Here is a 13,681-nt window from a genome sequence, read left to right on the forward strand (position 1 = left end):
TCAACGTCAACAGTGAAGAGGCGACTCTGGGATGCTGGCCTTCTAGGCGGAGTTCCTCTGTCCAGTGTCTGTCTTCTTTTGCCCATCTTCATCTTTTCTTTTTATTGTCCAGTCTGAGATATGGATTTTTCTTTGCAACTCTGCTTAGAAGGCCAGTACACTCTAATGTACTTGTCCTCTTGTTCCGTTGTGCACCGGGGCCTCCCACTCCTCTTTCTATTCTAGTTAGAGCCAGTTTGCGCTGTTCTGTGAAGGGACTAGTACACAGCGTTGTACGAGATCTTCAGTTTCTTGGCAATTTCTCGCATGGAATAGCCTGCTTTTCTCAGAACAAGAATAGACTGACGAGTTTCAGAAGAAAGTTCTTTGTTTCTGGACATTTTGAGCCTGTAATCGAACCCACAAATACTAACACTCCAGATACTCAACTAGTCTAAAGAAGGCCAGTTTTATTGCTTTTTTAATCAGGACAACAGTTTTCAGCTATGCTAACATAATTGCAAAAGAGTTTTCTAATGATCAATTAGCCTTTTAAAATGATAAACTTGGATGAGCTAACTAGAGGTTGACCGATTAATCGTTATGGCCAATTAATTAGGGCTGATTTCAAGTTTTCATAACAATCGGTAATTACATTTTTTTTTCGCCGATTATGGCCGATTACATTGCATTCCAAGAGGAAACTGCGTGGCAGGCTGACCACCTGTTACGCGAGTGCAGCAAGGACCCAAAGTAAGTTGCTAGCTAGCATTAAACTTACCTTATAAAAAACAATCAATCTTCACATAATCACTAGTTAACTACACATGGTTGATGATATTACTAGGTTAACTTGCTTGTCCTGCCTTGCGTATAATCAAGGCGGTGCCTCTTAATTTATCATCGAATCACAGCCTACTTCGCGAAACGGGTGATGTTTAAACAAAAGCGCATTTGCAAAAAAAGCACAATCGTTGCACGAATGTACCTAACCATAAACATCAATGCCATTTTTTTTATCAATACACAGAAGTATATTTTTTTTAAACCTGGATATTTAGTTAAAAGAAATTCATGTTAGCAGGCAATATTAAATAGGGAAATTGTGTCACTTCTCTTGCGTTTATTGCACGCAGAGTCAGGGTATATGCAACAGTTTGGGCCGCCTGGCTCATTGCGAACTAATTTGCCCGAATTTTACATAATTATGACATAACATTGAAGGTTGTGCAATGTAACAGCAATATTTAGACTAGGGTTGCCACCCGTTCGATAAAATACGGAACGGTTTCGTATTTCACTGAAAGAATAAACATTTTGTTTTCGAAATGATAGTTTCCGGATTTGACCATATTAATGACCAAAGGCTCGTATTTCTGTGTTTATTATATTATAATTAAGTCTAGGATTTGATATTTGATAGCACAGTCTGACTGAGCAGTAGTAGGCAGCAGCATGCTCGTAAGCATTCATTCAAACTTTACTGCGTTTTGCCAGCAGCTCTTAGCAGTGCTGTTTATGACTTCAAGCCTATCAACTCCTGAGATTAGGCTGGCAATACTAAAGTGCCTATTAGAACATCCAATAGACAAAGGTATATGAAATACAAATGGTATAGAGAGAAATAATCAGCGTGTCATAATTCCTATAATAACTACAACCTAAAACTTCTTAACTGGGAATATTGAACAACTGGGAATATTCAACCACCAGCTTTCATATGTTCTGAGCAAGGAACTTAAACGTTAGCTTTTTTTACATGGCACATATTGCACTTTTACTTTCTTCTCTAACACTATGTTTTTGCATTATTTAAACCAAATCGAGCATGTTTCATTATTTATTTGAGACTAAATAGATTTTATTTCTGTATTATATTAAGTTAAAATAAGTGTTCATAGTTCATTTAGTATTGTTGTAATTGTCAGTATTACAAATATATGATATCAACAGAGAAATAAGCCGATACCGATTAATCGGGCGATTTTTATATATATATGGTATTGGCTTATTTTGGTCCTCCAATAATCGGTATCAGTATCGGCATTGAAAAATCATAATTGGTCGACCTCTAGAGCTAACACAACGTACCATTGGAACACAGGAGTGATGGTTGCTGATAATGGGCCTCTGTATGCCTAGGTAGATATTCCATTAAAAATCAGTAGTTTCCAGCTACAATAGTCATTTACAACATTAACAATGTCTACACTGTATTTCTGATCAATTGTATGTTATTTTAATGGACAAAAAATGTGTTTTTCTTTCAAAAACAAGGACATTTATAAGTGACTATTACAGTGAAACATTTTGTCCAGGAAATTGTCTAGAAGGGATTGAAGTTGTTGTTGCCTAAACCTTTTTTTGGTAGATTTCCACAATACTTTCCTTCCATCTATAGCATTTCTTAATATTATTCTGTTCCTTTGAATTTGATGCCTCATCATTTAGCATAGCTCTGTTCAAATAGAGTGTGATTTTGCTGTGATCTGATAAGGGTATCAGTGGACTGACTGCGAACGCTCTGAGAGACTCTGGGTTGAGGCCAATGATAAAGTAGTCTACATTACTACTGCCAAGAGATGAGCTATAGGTGTACCTACCAAAGAAGTCCCCTCGAACCCTACCAGTGACTATGTACTTACCCAGCGTCCGACAGAGCTGCAGGAGTTGTGACCCATTTCTGTTGGTTATGTGGTCGTAGTTGTTTCTAGGGGGGAATATGGGGGAGGGAATGCTGTCACCTGCAGGTAGGTGTTTGTCCCCCTGTGTTCTGAGGGTGTCAGCTTCTTGTCCAGTTCTGGCATTTAGGTCACCACAGACTAGTACATGTCCCTGGGCCTGGAAATTGTTGATCTCCCCCTCTAGGATGGAGAAGCTGTCATCATTAAAGTATGTGGAATCTATTGGTGTGATATATTGTAGGTAGCACACATGAGGACATTTTTCTCTGTTGATATCATTTCCTTATTAATTTCTAGCTAGATGTAAAATTGTCTTGTTTTGGCTAATTTAATAGAGTGGGTTAGGTCTGCTCTATACCAAATTAGCTTACCCCCTGAGGCTCTTCCCTGTTTCACACCTGGTAGTTTGGTGGATGGGACTACCAGCTCTCTGTAACCTAGAGGGCAACCAGTGGGTCCATCTCCTTTATACCATGTTTTTTGTCGAATGACAATGTCTGTATTTCCAATGTCTTTGATGAAGTCTGGGTTCCTGCTCTTTAGGCCAAAGGCAGATGACCTCAGACCTTGTATATTCCAGGATGAGCTAGTAAAAGCTTTGTGTTCCATAGTGTCTAGTGTTGTGTTTGTGTGGTTTAGACTCTGTCTCTCTCTCTCTCTCTCTCTCTCTCTCTCTCTGTCTCTCTGTCTGTCTGTCTGTCTGTCTGTCTGTCTGTCTGTCTGTCTGTCTGTCTGTCTGTCTGTCTGTCTGTCTGTCTGTCTGTCTGTCTGTCTCCCTTTGCTATCCAAAGTAGTGAAGAATCCTCCTTTAATAAAGCCTGTTTGGTGGTCTTCTCTTGTTTTCCTTTAACTAATACCTCTTCTTTACCCACAACAGGAGCTCTCTATTGAGTCTGGTATCGATCCTGGCCAGGACTATTACACCCAGGATTATTATAATTATGACCATGGGTAAGGGAGTGTGCGTGGCTGTGTGTGCATGTTTTCTTGCATGCGTGGCTGTGTGTGCACGGTGTGTCTGTGTACGGTGTGTCTATGCACAGTGTGTGTTTGTGTGTGTTTTTGTTCCTGAGGCCTTACTGATCCTGTGAGTGCCGACAGTTCACCTCACACCAGGGAAACTCAGTCGGTCTGCAGAGTCCGGAAACTCATTTAGAGTTAAATACCCGTCCATAACAAACAGCTCTCGACACAACAGGCCTCCAGACTGAAAAATCGGAAGTAGTTTCCGAACAGCCTTGAAGTGAAGCGTTCAGCTCAGAATACATAATGATAGCTTCAGACGAAATCATTCAAATTGTCGTTTGTTGCCACCTGTGATGAATTCCATAATTTAATTTTAAGACACTAGAGACCCCATTTAGGTGTCCTGGCACAATGGTAGCCAGGCTAATCACTCACTTAGCACGTTACATTGAGCATCGTCCACGTTATCTAACAACAGGAGAACAACAAGGAGTGTTGATGCAGATTGAATGTTATGGAATTAAGCTCTTAAGACGTAGCCCCTCCAGCACCCAAGTGAGAGGATGGTAGTTATAGAGCATGGGTGTCAAACTCATTCTACGGATGGCCGAGTGTCTGCAGGTTTTTACTCTTCCCCTGTACTTGATTGATGAATTAAGGTTACTAATTAGCAAGGAGCTCCCCACACCTGGTTTTCTAGGGCTTAATTGAAAGGAAAAAACTAAAACTTGCAGACACTAGGCCTTCCATGGAATGAGTTGACACCCCGGATGTAGAAACTGAACGATTCGGATTTCTATATGCTGTAGCGACAGATACATTTACCTCTCACTGTCTCTGAGTGTCTCTTTCTCCTCTCTCTCTCCTCTCCTCTCTCTTTCTCCTCCCTCCTCTCTCTCCTCAATCTCTCTCCTCACTCTCTCTCTCCTCTTTCCCCTCTCTCTCCTCTCTCTCCTCACTGTCTCTCTCCGCTCTCCTCACTCCCTCTCTCTTCTCTCTCTCCTCTCGCTCTTCACTCTCTCTCTCCTGTCTCTCCTCTCTCTCCTCTCTCTCCTCACGCTCTCTCTATATGCAGCTTTTCACCTTTTAATTACAACGTCCAGCCTCTGACTTCAGCCATACCGCATGTTATTTTTCTCTCTGCTATGTAGCGGGTCTCTCAAAATGCTAATGTTTCGCTTCACATCGATCACTATGAATAAAATTAGAGTTTGGCTCATGTTTGGGTTGAGATGTGGGTAATAGTCTTCTGGCTGGAGGCTTGAGCCCTTTAGCCATTTGGCCTCTACTGACACCGTGTACTGTACACTCTTAGAATTAGTGGTGACTCGAGGAACCCTGGAGATCCTCAAGGAACCATTTGCTAGTCAATGGTTCATATTTGCATCTTCGATTAGTTGAGTGGTTCTTGGAGGAACCTTTATTGGTTCAATGTAGCAACGTGTTCCTGGAGGGACCCTGGAGCAGAAGCGTGGCTTATTAGGGGTATGGCTTGCGGATCAGTATTTTTTGGGCCACCCATTAAAGTAAATGTCATTCTTGTTCATCTGATCTGTTGTATTGTCTTCCAATGTTAAGGTTGAAAGCTGACAGTTTTGTAGCTTCAGTGAGGCGTTTGTAGCTTCAGTTCCCCAAGAGCTTCTGTGAATCCAGAAGTTGGAGTAGTTAACACTTTATTGCTGTATGTCAGTAATGTTCATATTATATTAGAATATGTAATAAGCATAGATATTCATGGAACATTTCATTTGTAGTGTACAAAATTAACATTATGAACAGTTAATGACATTTATGCTAACTGGGGACCAAAAATAACTATCATAAAGCCACACCCCCAATAAGCCACACCTCCAATCTGATTGGCTGCTACCTCGACACTATATTATAAAAAAAGGTTAAAAAAAATGGAACCCCTCCAATCACAAAAGTGTTCCGGTTTGAACCTTTACACGGAGGTTCCTCGAATACCTTTTTCAACTGGAAAGGTTCCGCCTGTGTGGCCACCAAAAAGGTTCTTCCAGGCACCTTTACTTCTTAAGAATGTAGGTTAAAGGTCACCACACCCTGTGTCCATACAGTCACAGTCAGCCCTGTTAAGCTGATGGTCTGTTTTTGTTTTAGCAGACGGTTTCTCCCTAGGAGCACTCAAAGCCTTTAATCTGGGTTCATAGGGAACTGACTTCTACGCTCTGTAGTGAGTGGGCCCTGGATCTTATTGTACGCCTTGTCTGCCCCCCTCTGGCACTAAAGACAGGCTGAACAAAGACAGAGAAAAAAGAAATAGCCTGTCTGGGGCAATGACTGTAAAGTCCCATAAGGAGCCTCCTTTACCGCCCACCTCTCACCTTTCTGTTATCCAGGAGCCACTGGAGACCCGGGCCGAATCACATGTTCTGTTTCACACTCGCTTCTAAAAAATGAATGGCACAATTATACTGATAAATGTGTATTGACAGAGGTGAATAAATCATGTTATGGCTGCTAGTGTGTGTGTGTGTGCGCGCGTGCGTGTATGTGTGAGTGTGTGTGTGTGTGTGTGTGTGTGTGTGTGTGTGTGTGTGTGTGTGTGTGTGTGTGTGTGTGTGTGTGTGTGTGTGTGTGTGTGTGTGTGTGTGTGTGTGTGTGTGTGTGTGTGTGTGTGTGTGTTGTCTGTCTATCTGTGTATGTGTGTCAGTACAGTGTGTAACTAAACCATTGTGTCTCCCTACAGGTATGAGCTGCCTCAGTATGGCAGTCGCAGGAAGTTGATATCGCCGACAGGCCTGTATGATGAGTACGGAGAGGTGATTGTGGAAGACGATGGGAGCTACTACTATTGCAGTCCACAGGAGTCAGATGGAGAGGTAGCAGATTTGTATGATTCAAAATGATGCACCTTTGAATTCAATGAAAAGTATGTCCCTGGAGGAAGCCCTGCTTGGTTCAGTAATGGGTCAGTAATGGTTAATGGTCAACAGTGGCTTTAACGGTAGCTTGGGCTGATGTGACTGTAATATAGGTGGCCATGCGTGGTGGGAGGAGGCCATCTAGGTGGGGCAGAGGACCATCCCGCAGCCCCCGCAGTGGCCCCCCCAACAGGTACTTGGAGACCTGCAGTCCCCCCCGTCCCAGGCCAGGAACAGCCACCCCCAGCAGTGCTGCTGCAGCAGACTCCATTGGCCCCACCACTCCTCTACGGCTGCTCAGAAACTAAATACAGTCATGAAACTCTGCAGTTTCCTGGTGAGCCCCCTCACTCCACCCCCCGTGTAACTAAGCCAGGATATTCCCCTTGAAGTTCTTCTCCAATGATCGGAGGGACGGAGGAGATGGTGGAGACTGCCCCTGAACTAATTAAGGCCAAGTGCTCCGACAGCATGCTGAGGATGAACAGTGATAGATGGTCATAGATGCTAGCTACTTCCAGGCCTGGTACGAGGCCAAGCCCTCGGTGAAACAGTGGTTGGTGAAGGTGCCAAGATGTACAGTCGAAGTCGGAGGTTTACATATACCTTAGCCAAATACATTTAAACTACATTTTTCACAATTCCTGACATTTAATCCTAGTAAAAATTTCCTGTTTTAGGTCAGTTAGGATCTCCACTTTATTTTAAAAATGTGAAATGTCAGAATAATAGTAGAGAGAATGATTTATTTCACCTTTTATTTCTTTCATCACATTCCCAGTGGGTCAGAAGTTTACATACACTCAATTAGTATTTGGTAGCATTGGCTTTAAATTGTTTAACTTCGGTCAAACGTTTCGGGTAGCCTTCCACAAGCTTCCCACAATAGGTTGGGTGAATTTTGGCCCATTCCTCCTGACAGAGCTGGTGTAACTGAGTCAGGTTTGTAGGCCTCCTTGCTCGCACATGCTTTTTCAGTTCTGCCCACAAATGTTCTACAGGATTGAGGTCAGGGCTTTGTGATGGCCACTCCAATACCTTGACTTTGTAAGCCATTTTGCCACAACTTTGGAAGTATGCATTGTCCATTTAGAAGACCCATTTGCGACCAAGCTTTAACCTCTATGGGCTAGGTGGGACGCTTGCAGCACTAACCTTTGATGATCTTCATCAGATGACAACCCTAGGACATTATGTTATACAATACATGCATGTTTTGTTCAATCAAGTTCATATTTATATCAAAAACCAGCTTTTTACATTAGCATGTGACTAGCATGTGACTAGCATTCCCACCGAACACTGCCGGTGAATTTACTAAATTACTCACGATAAACGTTCACAAAAAACATAACAATTATTTTAAGAATTATAGATACAGAACTCCTCTATGCACTCGCTATGTCCGATTTTAAAATAGCTTTTCGGTGAAAGCACATTTTGCAATATTCTCAGTAGATAGCCCGGCATCACAGGCTAGCTATTTAGACACCCAGCAAGTTTAGCACTCACCAAAGTCAGATTTACTATAAGAAAAATGTTATTACCTTTGCTGTTCTTCGTCAGAATGCACTCCCAGGACTTCTACTTCAATAACAAATGTTGGTTTAGTCCCAAATAATCCATTGTTATATCCAAATAGCGGCGTTTTGTTCGTGCGTTCAAGACACTATCCTAAAGGGTAAATAAGGGTGACGAGCATGGCGCATTTCGTGACAAAAAAAATCTAAATATTCCATTACCGTACTTCGAAGCATGTCAACCGCTGTTTAAAATCAATTTTTATGCAATTTTTCTCGTAAAAAAGCGATAATATTCCGACCGGGAAAGCGTGTATACGTACAAAGAGAGAGAAAATAAGAGCCTGAGTCTCAGAGTACTCTGACCGGCCACTATCCAAACGCGAAAATGTGTTTCAGCCTGGGGCTGCCTCGATATCATTCAGCTTTTTCCCGGGCTCTGAGAGCCTATGGGAGCCGTAGGAAGTGTCACGTTACAGCAAAGAACCTCAGTCTTCAATAAAAAGAGCCAAGATTAACAACTTGTCAGACAGGCCACTTCCTGTTCAGAATCTTCTCAGGTTTTTGCCTGCCATATGAGTTCTGTTATACTCACAGACACCATTCAAACAGTTTTAGAAACTTTAGGGTGTTTTCTATCCAAAGCCAATAATTATATGCATATTCTAGTTACTGGGCAGGAGTAGTAACCAGATTAAATCGGGTACGTTTTTTATCCGGCCGTGTCAATACAGCCCCCTAGCCCTAACAGGTTAACTTCCTGACTGATGTCTTGAGATGTTGCTTCAATATATCCACATAATTTTCCTTTCTCATGATGCCATCTATTTTGTGAAGTGCACCAGTCCCTCCTGCAGCAAAGCCCACAACATGATGCTGCCACCACCGTGCTTCACGGTTGTGATGGTGTTCTTCGGCTTGCCCCTTTTTCCTCCAAACATAACGATGGTCATTATGGCCAAACAGTTCTATTTTTGTTTCATCAGACCAGAGGACATTTCTCCAAAAAGTACGATCTTTGTACCCATGTGCAGTTGCAAACCGTAGTCTGGCTTTTTTATGGCGGTTTGGGAGCAGTGGCTTCTTCCTTTCTGAGCGACCTTTCAAGTTATGTTGATATAGGACTCGTTTTACTGTGATATAGATACTTTTGTACCTGTTTCCTCCAGCATCTTCACAAGGTCTTTTGCTGTTGTTCTGGGATTGATTTTCACTTTTCGCACCAAAGTGCATTCATCTCTAAGAGACAGAACGCGTCTCCTTCCTGAGCGGTATGACGGCTGCGTAGTCCCATGGTGTTTATACTTGCGTACTATTGTTTGTACAGATAAACGTGGTACCTTCAATCATTTGGAAATTGCTCCCAAGGATGAACCAGACTTGTGGAGGTCTACAATTTTTTTTCTGAGGTCTTGGCTGATTTCTTTTGATTTTCCTATGATGTCCTTGAAATACATCCACAGGTATACCACTAATTGACTGAAATGATGTCGATTAGCCTAAAAGAAGCTTCTAAAGCCATGACATCATTTTCTGGAATTTTCCAAGCTGTTTAAAGGCACAGTCAACTTAGTGTATGTAAACTTCTGACCCATTGGAATTGTGATAAAGTGAATTATATGTAAAATAATCTGTCTGTGAACAATTGTTGGAAAAGTTACTTGTGTCATGCACGAAGTAGATGTCCTAACCGACTTGCCAAAACTATAGTTTGTTCACAAGAAATGTGTGGAGTGGTTGAAAAATGAGTTTTAATGACTCCAACCTAAATGTATGTAAACTTCTGACTTCAACTGTATAAACATATCAAGCAGGCTTCAAGAGAGGATGATATCCTCAGTGTGAGCTCTGTAGCTGAGCAGAGAATGTATGGTTCCAGGTCCCAATGCTCCAGTGACTGAGAGGGAGTAGAGGTGGCAGGCCTCCCTGGCGGGGGACAGTCGTGAACAGGACTGCAGCAGCTCTGAGGAAGGGTCCCAGGGGAGGCCTTCTCAGACAGGAGGAGTATGAGCAGCACTGCTTCATCCTCCACACTGGATTGCAGGAGAGAGAGAGAGAGAGAGAGAGAGAGAGAGAGAGAGAGAGAGAGAGAGAGAGAGAGAGAGAGAGAGAGAGAGAGAGAGAGAGAGAGAGAGAGAGAGAGAGAGAGAGAGAGAGAGAGAGAGAGAGAGAGAGAGAGAGAGAGAGAGAGAGAGAGAGAGAGAGAGAGAGAGAGAGAGAGAGAGAGAGAGAGAGAGAGAGAGAGAGAGAGAGAGAGAGAAAGAATTCTGAGGAGAAATACTCCGATAAAGGTCAGGATCAGAGACTGAGGAATGTGACGTCTGCAGAGGCGGACACAGAGCCAGGGACACGGTCACAGGCGCCCTCGTCCAGCAGGAGATCCTCTGTGGTCTCCAGCCGCAGTCAGAGTAGACAGGACAGTGGAGAACATCCTCTGATACACAGCACAGTGGGACAGAACAGAGATTCTCACTTAGCAGAGTAAGTCTCTGACCCAAGCTCCAGGAGCTTTAGATCCACCTGGACAAGAAGCGCTAGATCCACAACTTCCTCACACACTTTAGGGCCTGAGAACACCATCGAAGAGGAGAGCGAGGAAGAGCAGGAGTCCTCGGGGGAGGAGGAAGAAGAGGCTGAGAGCGGAGAGTCATCTGAGGTGTGAAGGGTCATTGTCCAAGAGGTCCAGTGGGAGCCTTACAATGGTCTCAACAGGAAAGAGACGAGGCTCGACAGAGGTCAGAGGTAGCATCATGGAAACCTCAGATGACCCTGTCCCCTACCCCTGAGGATGATGAGGGAGCCACGACGGTGAGACCGTCCAGCGGTAGTTATGGAAACAGCTTGGAACATAGCACAGAGGAAGAAGAGGAAGATGAAGCCGTAACATCTTAATTCAATTGAATTCCGATCCCATTAAGTAAGATCTCCGAATGCCTTGATTGCGTTTGCAATTATTTGTGTGGAATGTGTTATTGTAATAGAAGCCATTTTAGCCAATTACAGAGTCCAGCCGCATGCCCTCTCTTCCCCTCTTCTCTTTTTAGCTGCTGCCTTTTCTTTCATGAATAGTGGAAGCAATGTCCTTTGATGTGATAATCCCATTCCTCCTTCTAAAGCTCTTAGTAAATGGTTAATAATTGCTTCTCATCCATCTGTGTGAAGAAGCACAAAAGATTGTGCTTAATTCACCTCAGAATTCACCTCAGAAGTTAGTCATTTCCTTCAACAGCTCCTTCTCCAGTGTGGTTAAAGAAGGATTTTCAAGCCTTGAGACAATTGAGGCATGGATTGTGTATGTGTGCCATACAGAGGGTGAATGGGAAAGACAAAATATTTAAGTACCTTTGAACGGGGTATGGTAGTAGGTGCCTGGCGCACCGGTTTGTGTCAAGAACTGCAACGCTGCTGGGTTTTTCATGCTCAACAGTTTCCCCGTGTGTATCAAGAATGGTCCACCACGCAAAGGACATGCAGCCAACTTGACACAACTGTGGGAAGCATTGGAGTCAACATGGGCCAGCATCCCTTTGGAACGCATTCGACAACTTGTAGAGTCCATGCCCTGACGAATGGAGGCTGTTATGGGGGGGGGGCGTTCAACTCAATATTAGGAAGGTGTTCCTAATGTTAATGTTCTGTACACTCAGTGTATATCTGTCTGCTTGTTGTTGTTCAGTACGGGAGGAAGAAGCGGATCAAGCTGGTGGTGGACAGGGAGTATGAGACCAGTTCCACGGGGGAGGACAGTGCTCCAGAACCCCAAAGGAACCGTCTGTCCAATCTGACCAACCACAGCAACGTCAACGGCAGCGTGTACCTGGCACAGAACGGCTCAGTCATACGCACCCGCCGGGCCGCCCACTCAAACAACATCAAGGTCAACTCCCCGGTGCGCCTGGGCAAGCACTTTAAGAAACTAGACAAACTGGCGGTGACTCACGAGGAGAGACTGCCGCTCAACAGCCCCGTGGCGACCACGTCCTCGGCCGACAAGAACCTAAACACCCAGCCCTCCAGCGGCTCCCTGGCCTCCAGCACCACGGGCGCCGAGAGCATTGCGTCCAAGTCCAACATCGCCAAGGCCAGGAGCGAGAGAACGTGGAATGCGGAGGAGCAGGAGTCAACAGTGGACAATGAGAACGTGAGAGAACCTTTAGAGTCTCAGAGCGATCGCACGTATTCCGATGAGGAGGAGCTATGGATGGGGCCCTGGAACAATCTGCACATACCAATGACAAAACTGTGACTTTTGTATTTTCACTTGTGACAAAATGAACTTTTTAGTATTGTCCCCAATGACTTAATTCATAGCATAAATCTCAATTGAATTGCACTTTACTTCAGCATTATATTTGCATTTATTTATCAGTAATCCACTGGTTTCTTGTTAAGTGTTGCCAACGAAAGCAACATCGCAATTAATTGGCTTAATCTTAAAAATTGTCTTCTCTCTATTTAGCTACTGTACATTCATCCAAAAGTTTTTGCAACCAGTAAGCTATTAGGTTTCCTTTAAATATAGAATACTAACAATTTTGAATTTACTTAGGATAAAACATGCTCTTTTCCCAATATTGTCACTTGTAGAATGTTCTTTCCTAAGAGGAGTTTATGAAAATGTCTCGGCGACACAGAGGTGTCTTGATCAGGGATGCACTTGCTGTCCACGTAGGCCTTTACCTGTGCCCCAATCATAAAAGTCACTCAGACTCGAATACAGTGTTATTTTTGTCATTTTTATACAGATTGTTACATTTTTGAGGGATATTTGAAATACTATCCTGTTTGCTGCATACTGCATACTTGCCATGTCTTGAAATAACAATTCTGGTTGTGGTCTGGTTTTGAATCGATATTCGTAATGGCCGTGTGATGTTTATAAGCACATGAAAAACCAATGCAGTAATCTTTGTTCTAGTGCTGCCTTCATAAATATATCAAATACATCTTCAACCTATTGATGGAAACAGAAATAAACATTTCTCATCAAACTGTTGCTACTTCTATTCATCTAGTCCTTTTTCCCTCTCCGAAATGGTTAGAAATCACCTTTGTTTGCAGAGAGAAGTATGCCAAATCCAAAAACCCCAGTCTATGCTATGCCCAGGTAAAATGAACATTACAGTCAGTTCAATTTCCATGTGTTTGCTTCTGCTCTGAGAATCAGCATTATGATATTGATGACCTTCAGGAGAAGATGTTCATTTTGAATGGTTCTAGGAGAACATATCAAACATCCATTTGATTGATTTAACTAAGTTACCTGATTTATAGCGATTCCAGTGTGCAGACAGTGAAGTCATTTGGGCTTATTAACCAGAGGATGGAGTTAGCCCAGTTATTTCTGAATACAGAGGGTGATTGTGCATGGACGAAGATGACATCTTCGGAGGAAAAGAGGAGGAAAGGAAGGAGGATAATTATAAGAGCTGAGAAGTAGTGTGCTCTGACCCTGGAATCATATCGACATGTCCACAGACTTAAAGAAATCTATTTGTCAACTTCTAATTTCTTCAAGTCTGCCCAAGGCTCACACTTCTTGTCACAGATCAATAATGCCAACATTTCGAAACATGTTGTACTATTTCTTTTATTTTGTTCATTGATTCATTTAACAATAAGTGTAATCATTAGCTAATAGCGCAAC

General features: G+C 43.0%; 1 protein-coding gene across 1 annotated transcript in view; it reads left to right on the forward strand.

The window, feature by feature from the left end:
- LOC106578947 (protocadherin-15) overlaps positions 1-13,030 on the forward strand; it is a 332,275-nt gene extending 319,245 nt beyond the window's left edge. Inside the window, exons 36-38 of the mRNA XM_014158252.2 lie at positions 3,541-3,614; positions 6,340-6,472; positions 11,711-13,030. Coding sequence (XP_014013727.1) covers positions 3,541-3,614; positions 6,340-6,472; positions 11,711-12,280 — 777 coding nt within the window. The 3' untranslated portion in view covers positions 12,281-13,030. The remainder of the gene's footprint in view (positions 1-3,540; positions 3,615-6,339; positions 6,473-11,710) is intronic.
- Positions 13,031-13,681: the final 651 nt, after the last annotated feature.

This window comes from Salmo salar, chromosome ssa19 (assembly GCF_905237065.1).
Source record: "Salmo salar chromosome ssa19, Ssal_v3.1, whole genome shotgun sequence".
Classification (NCBI taxonomy): Eukaryota; Metazoa; Chordata; class Actinopteri; order Salmoniformes; family Salmonidae; genus Salmo; species Salmo salar.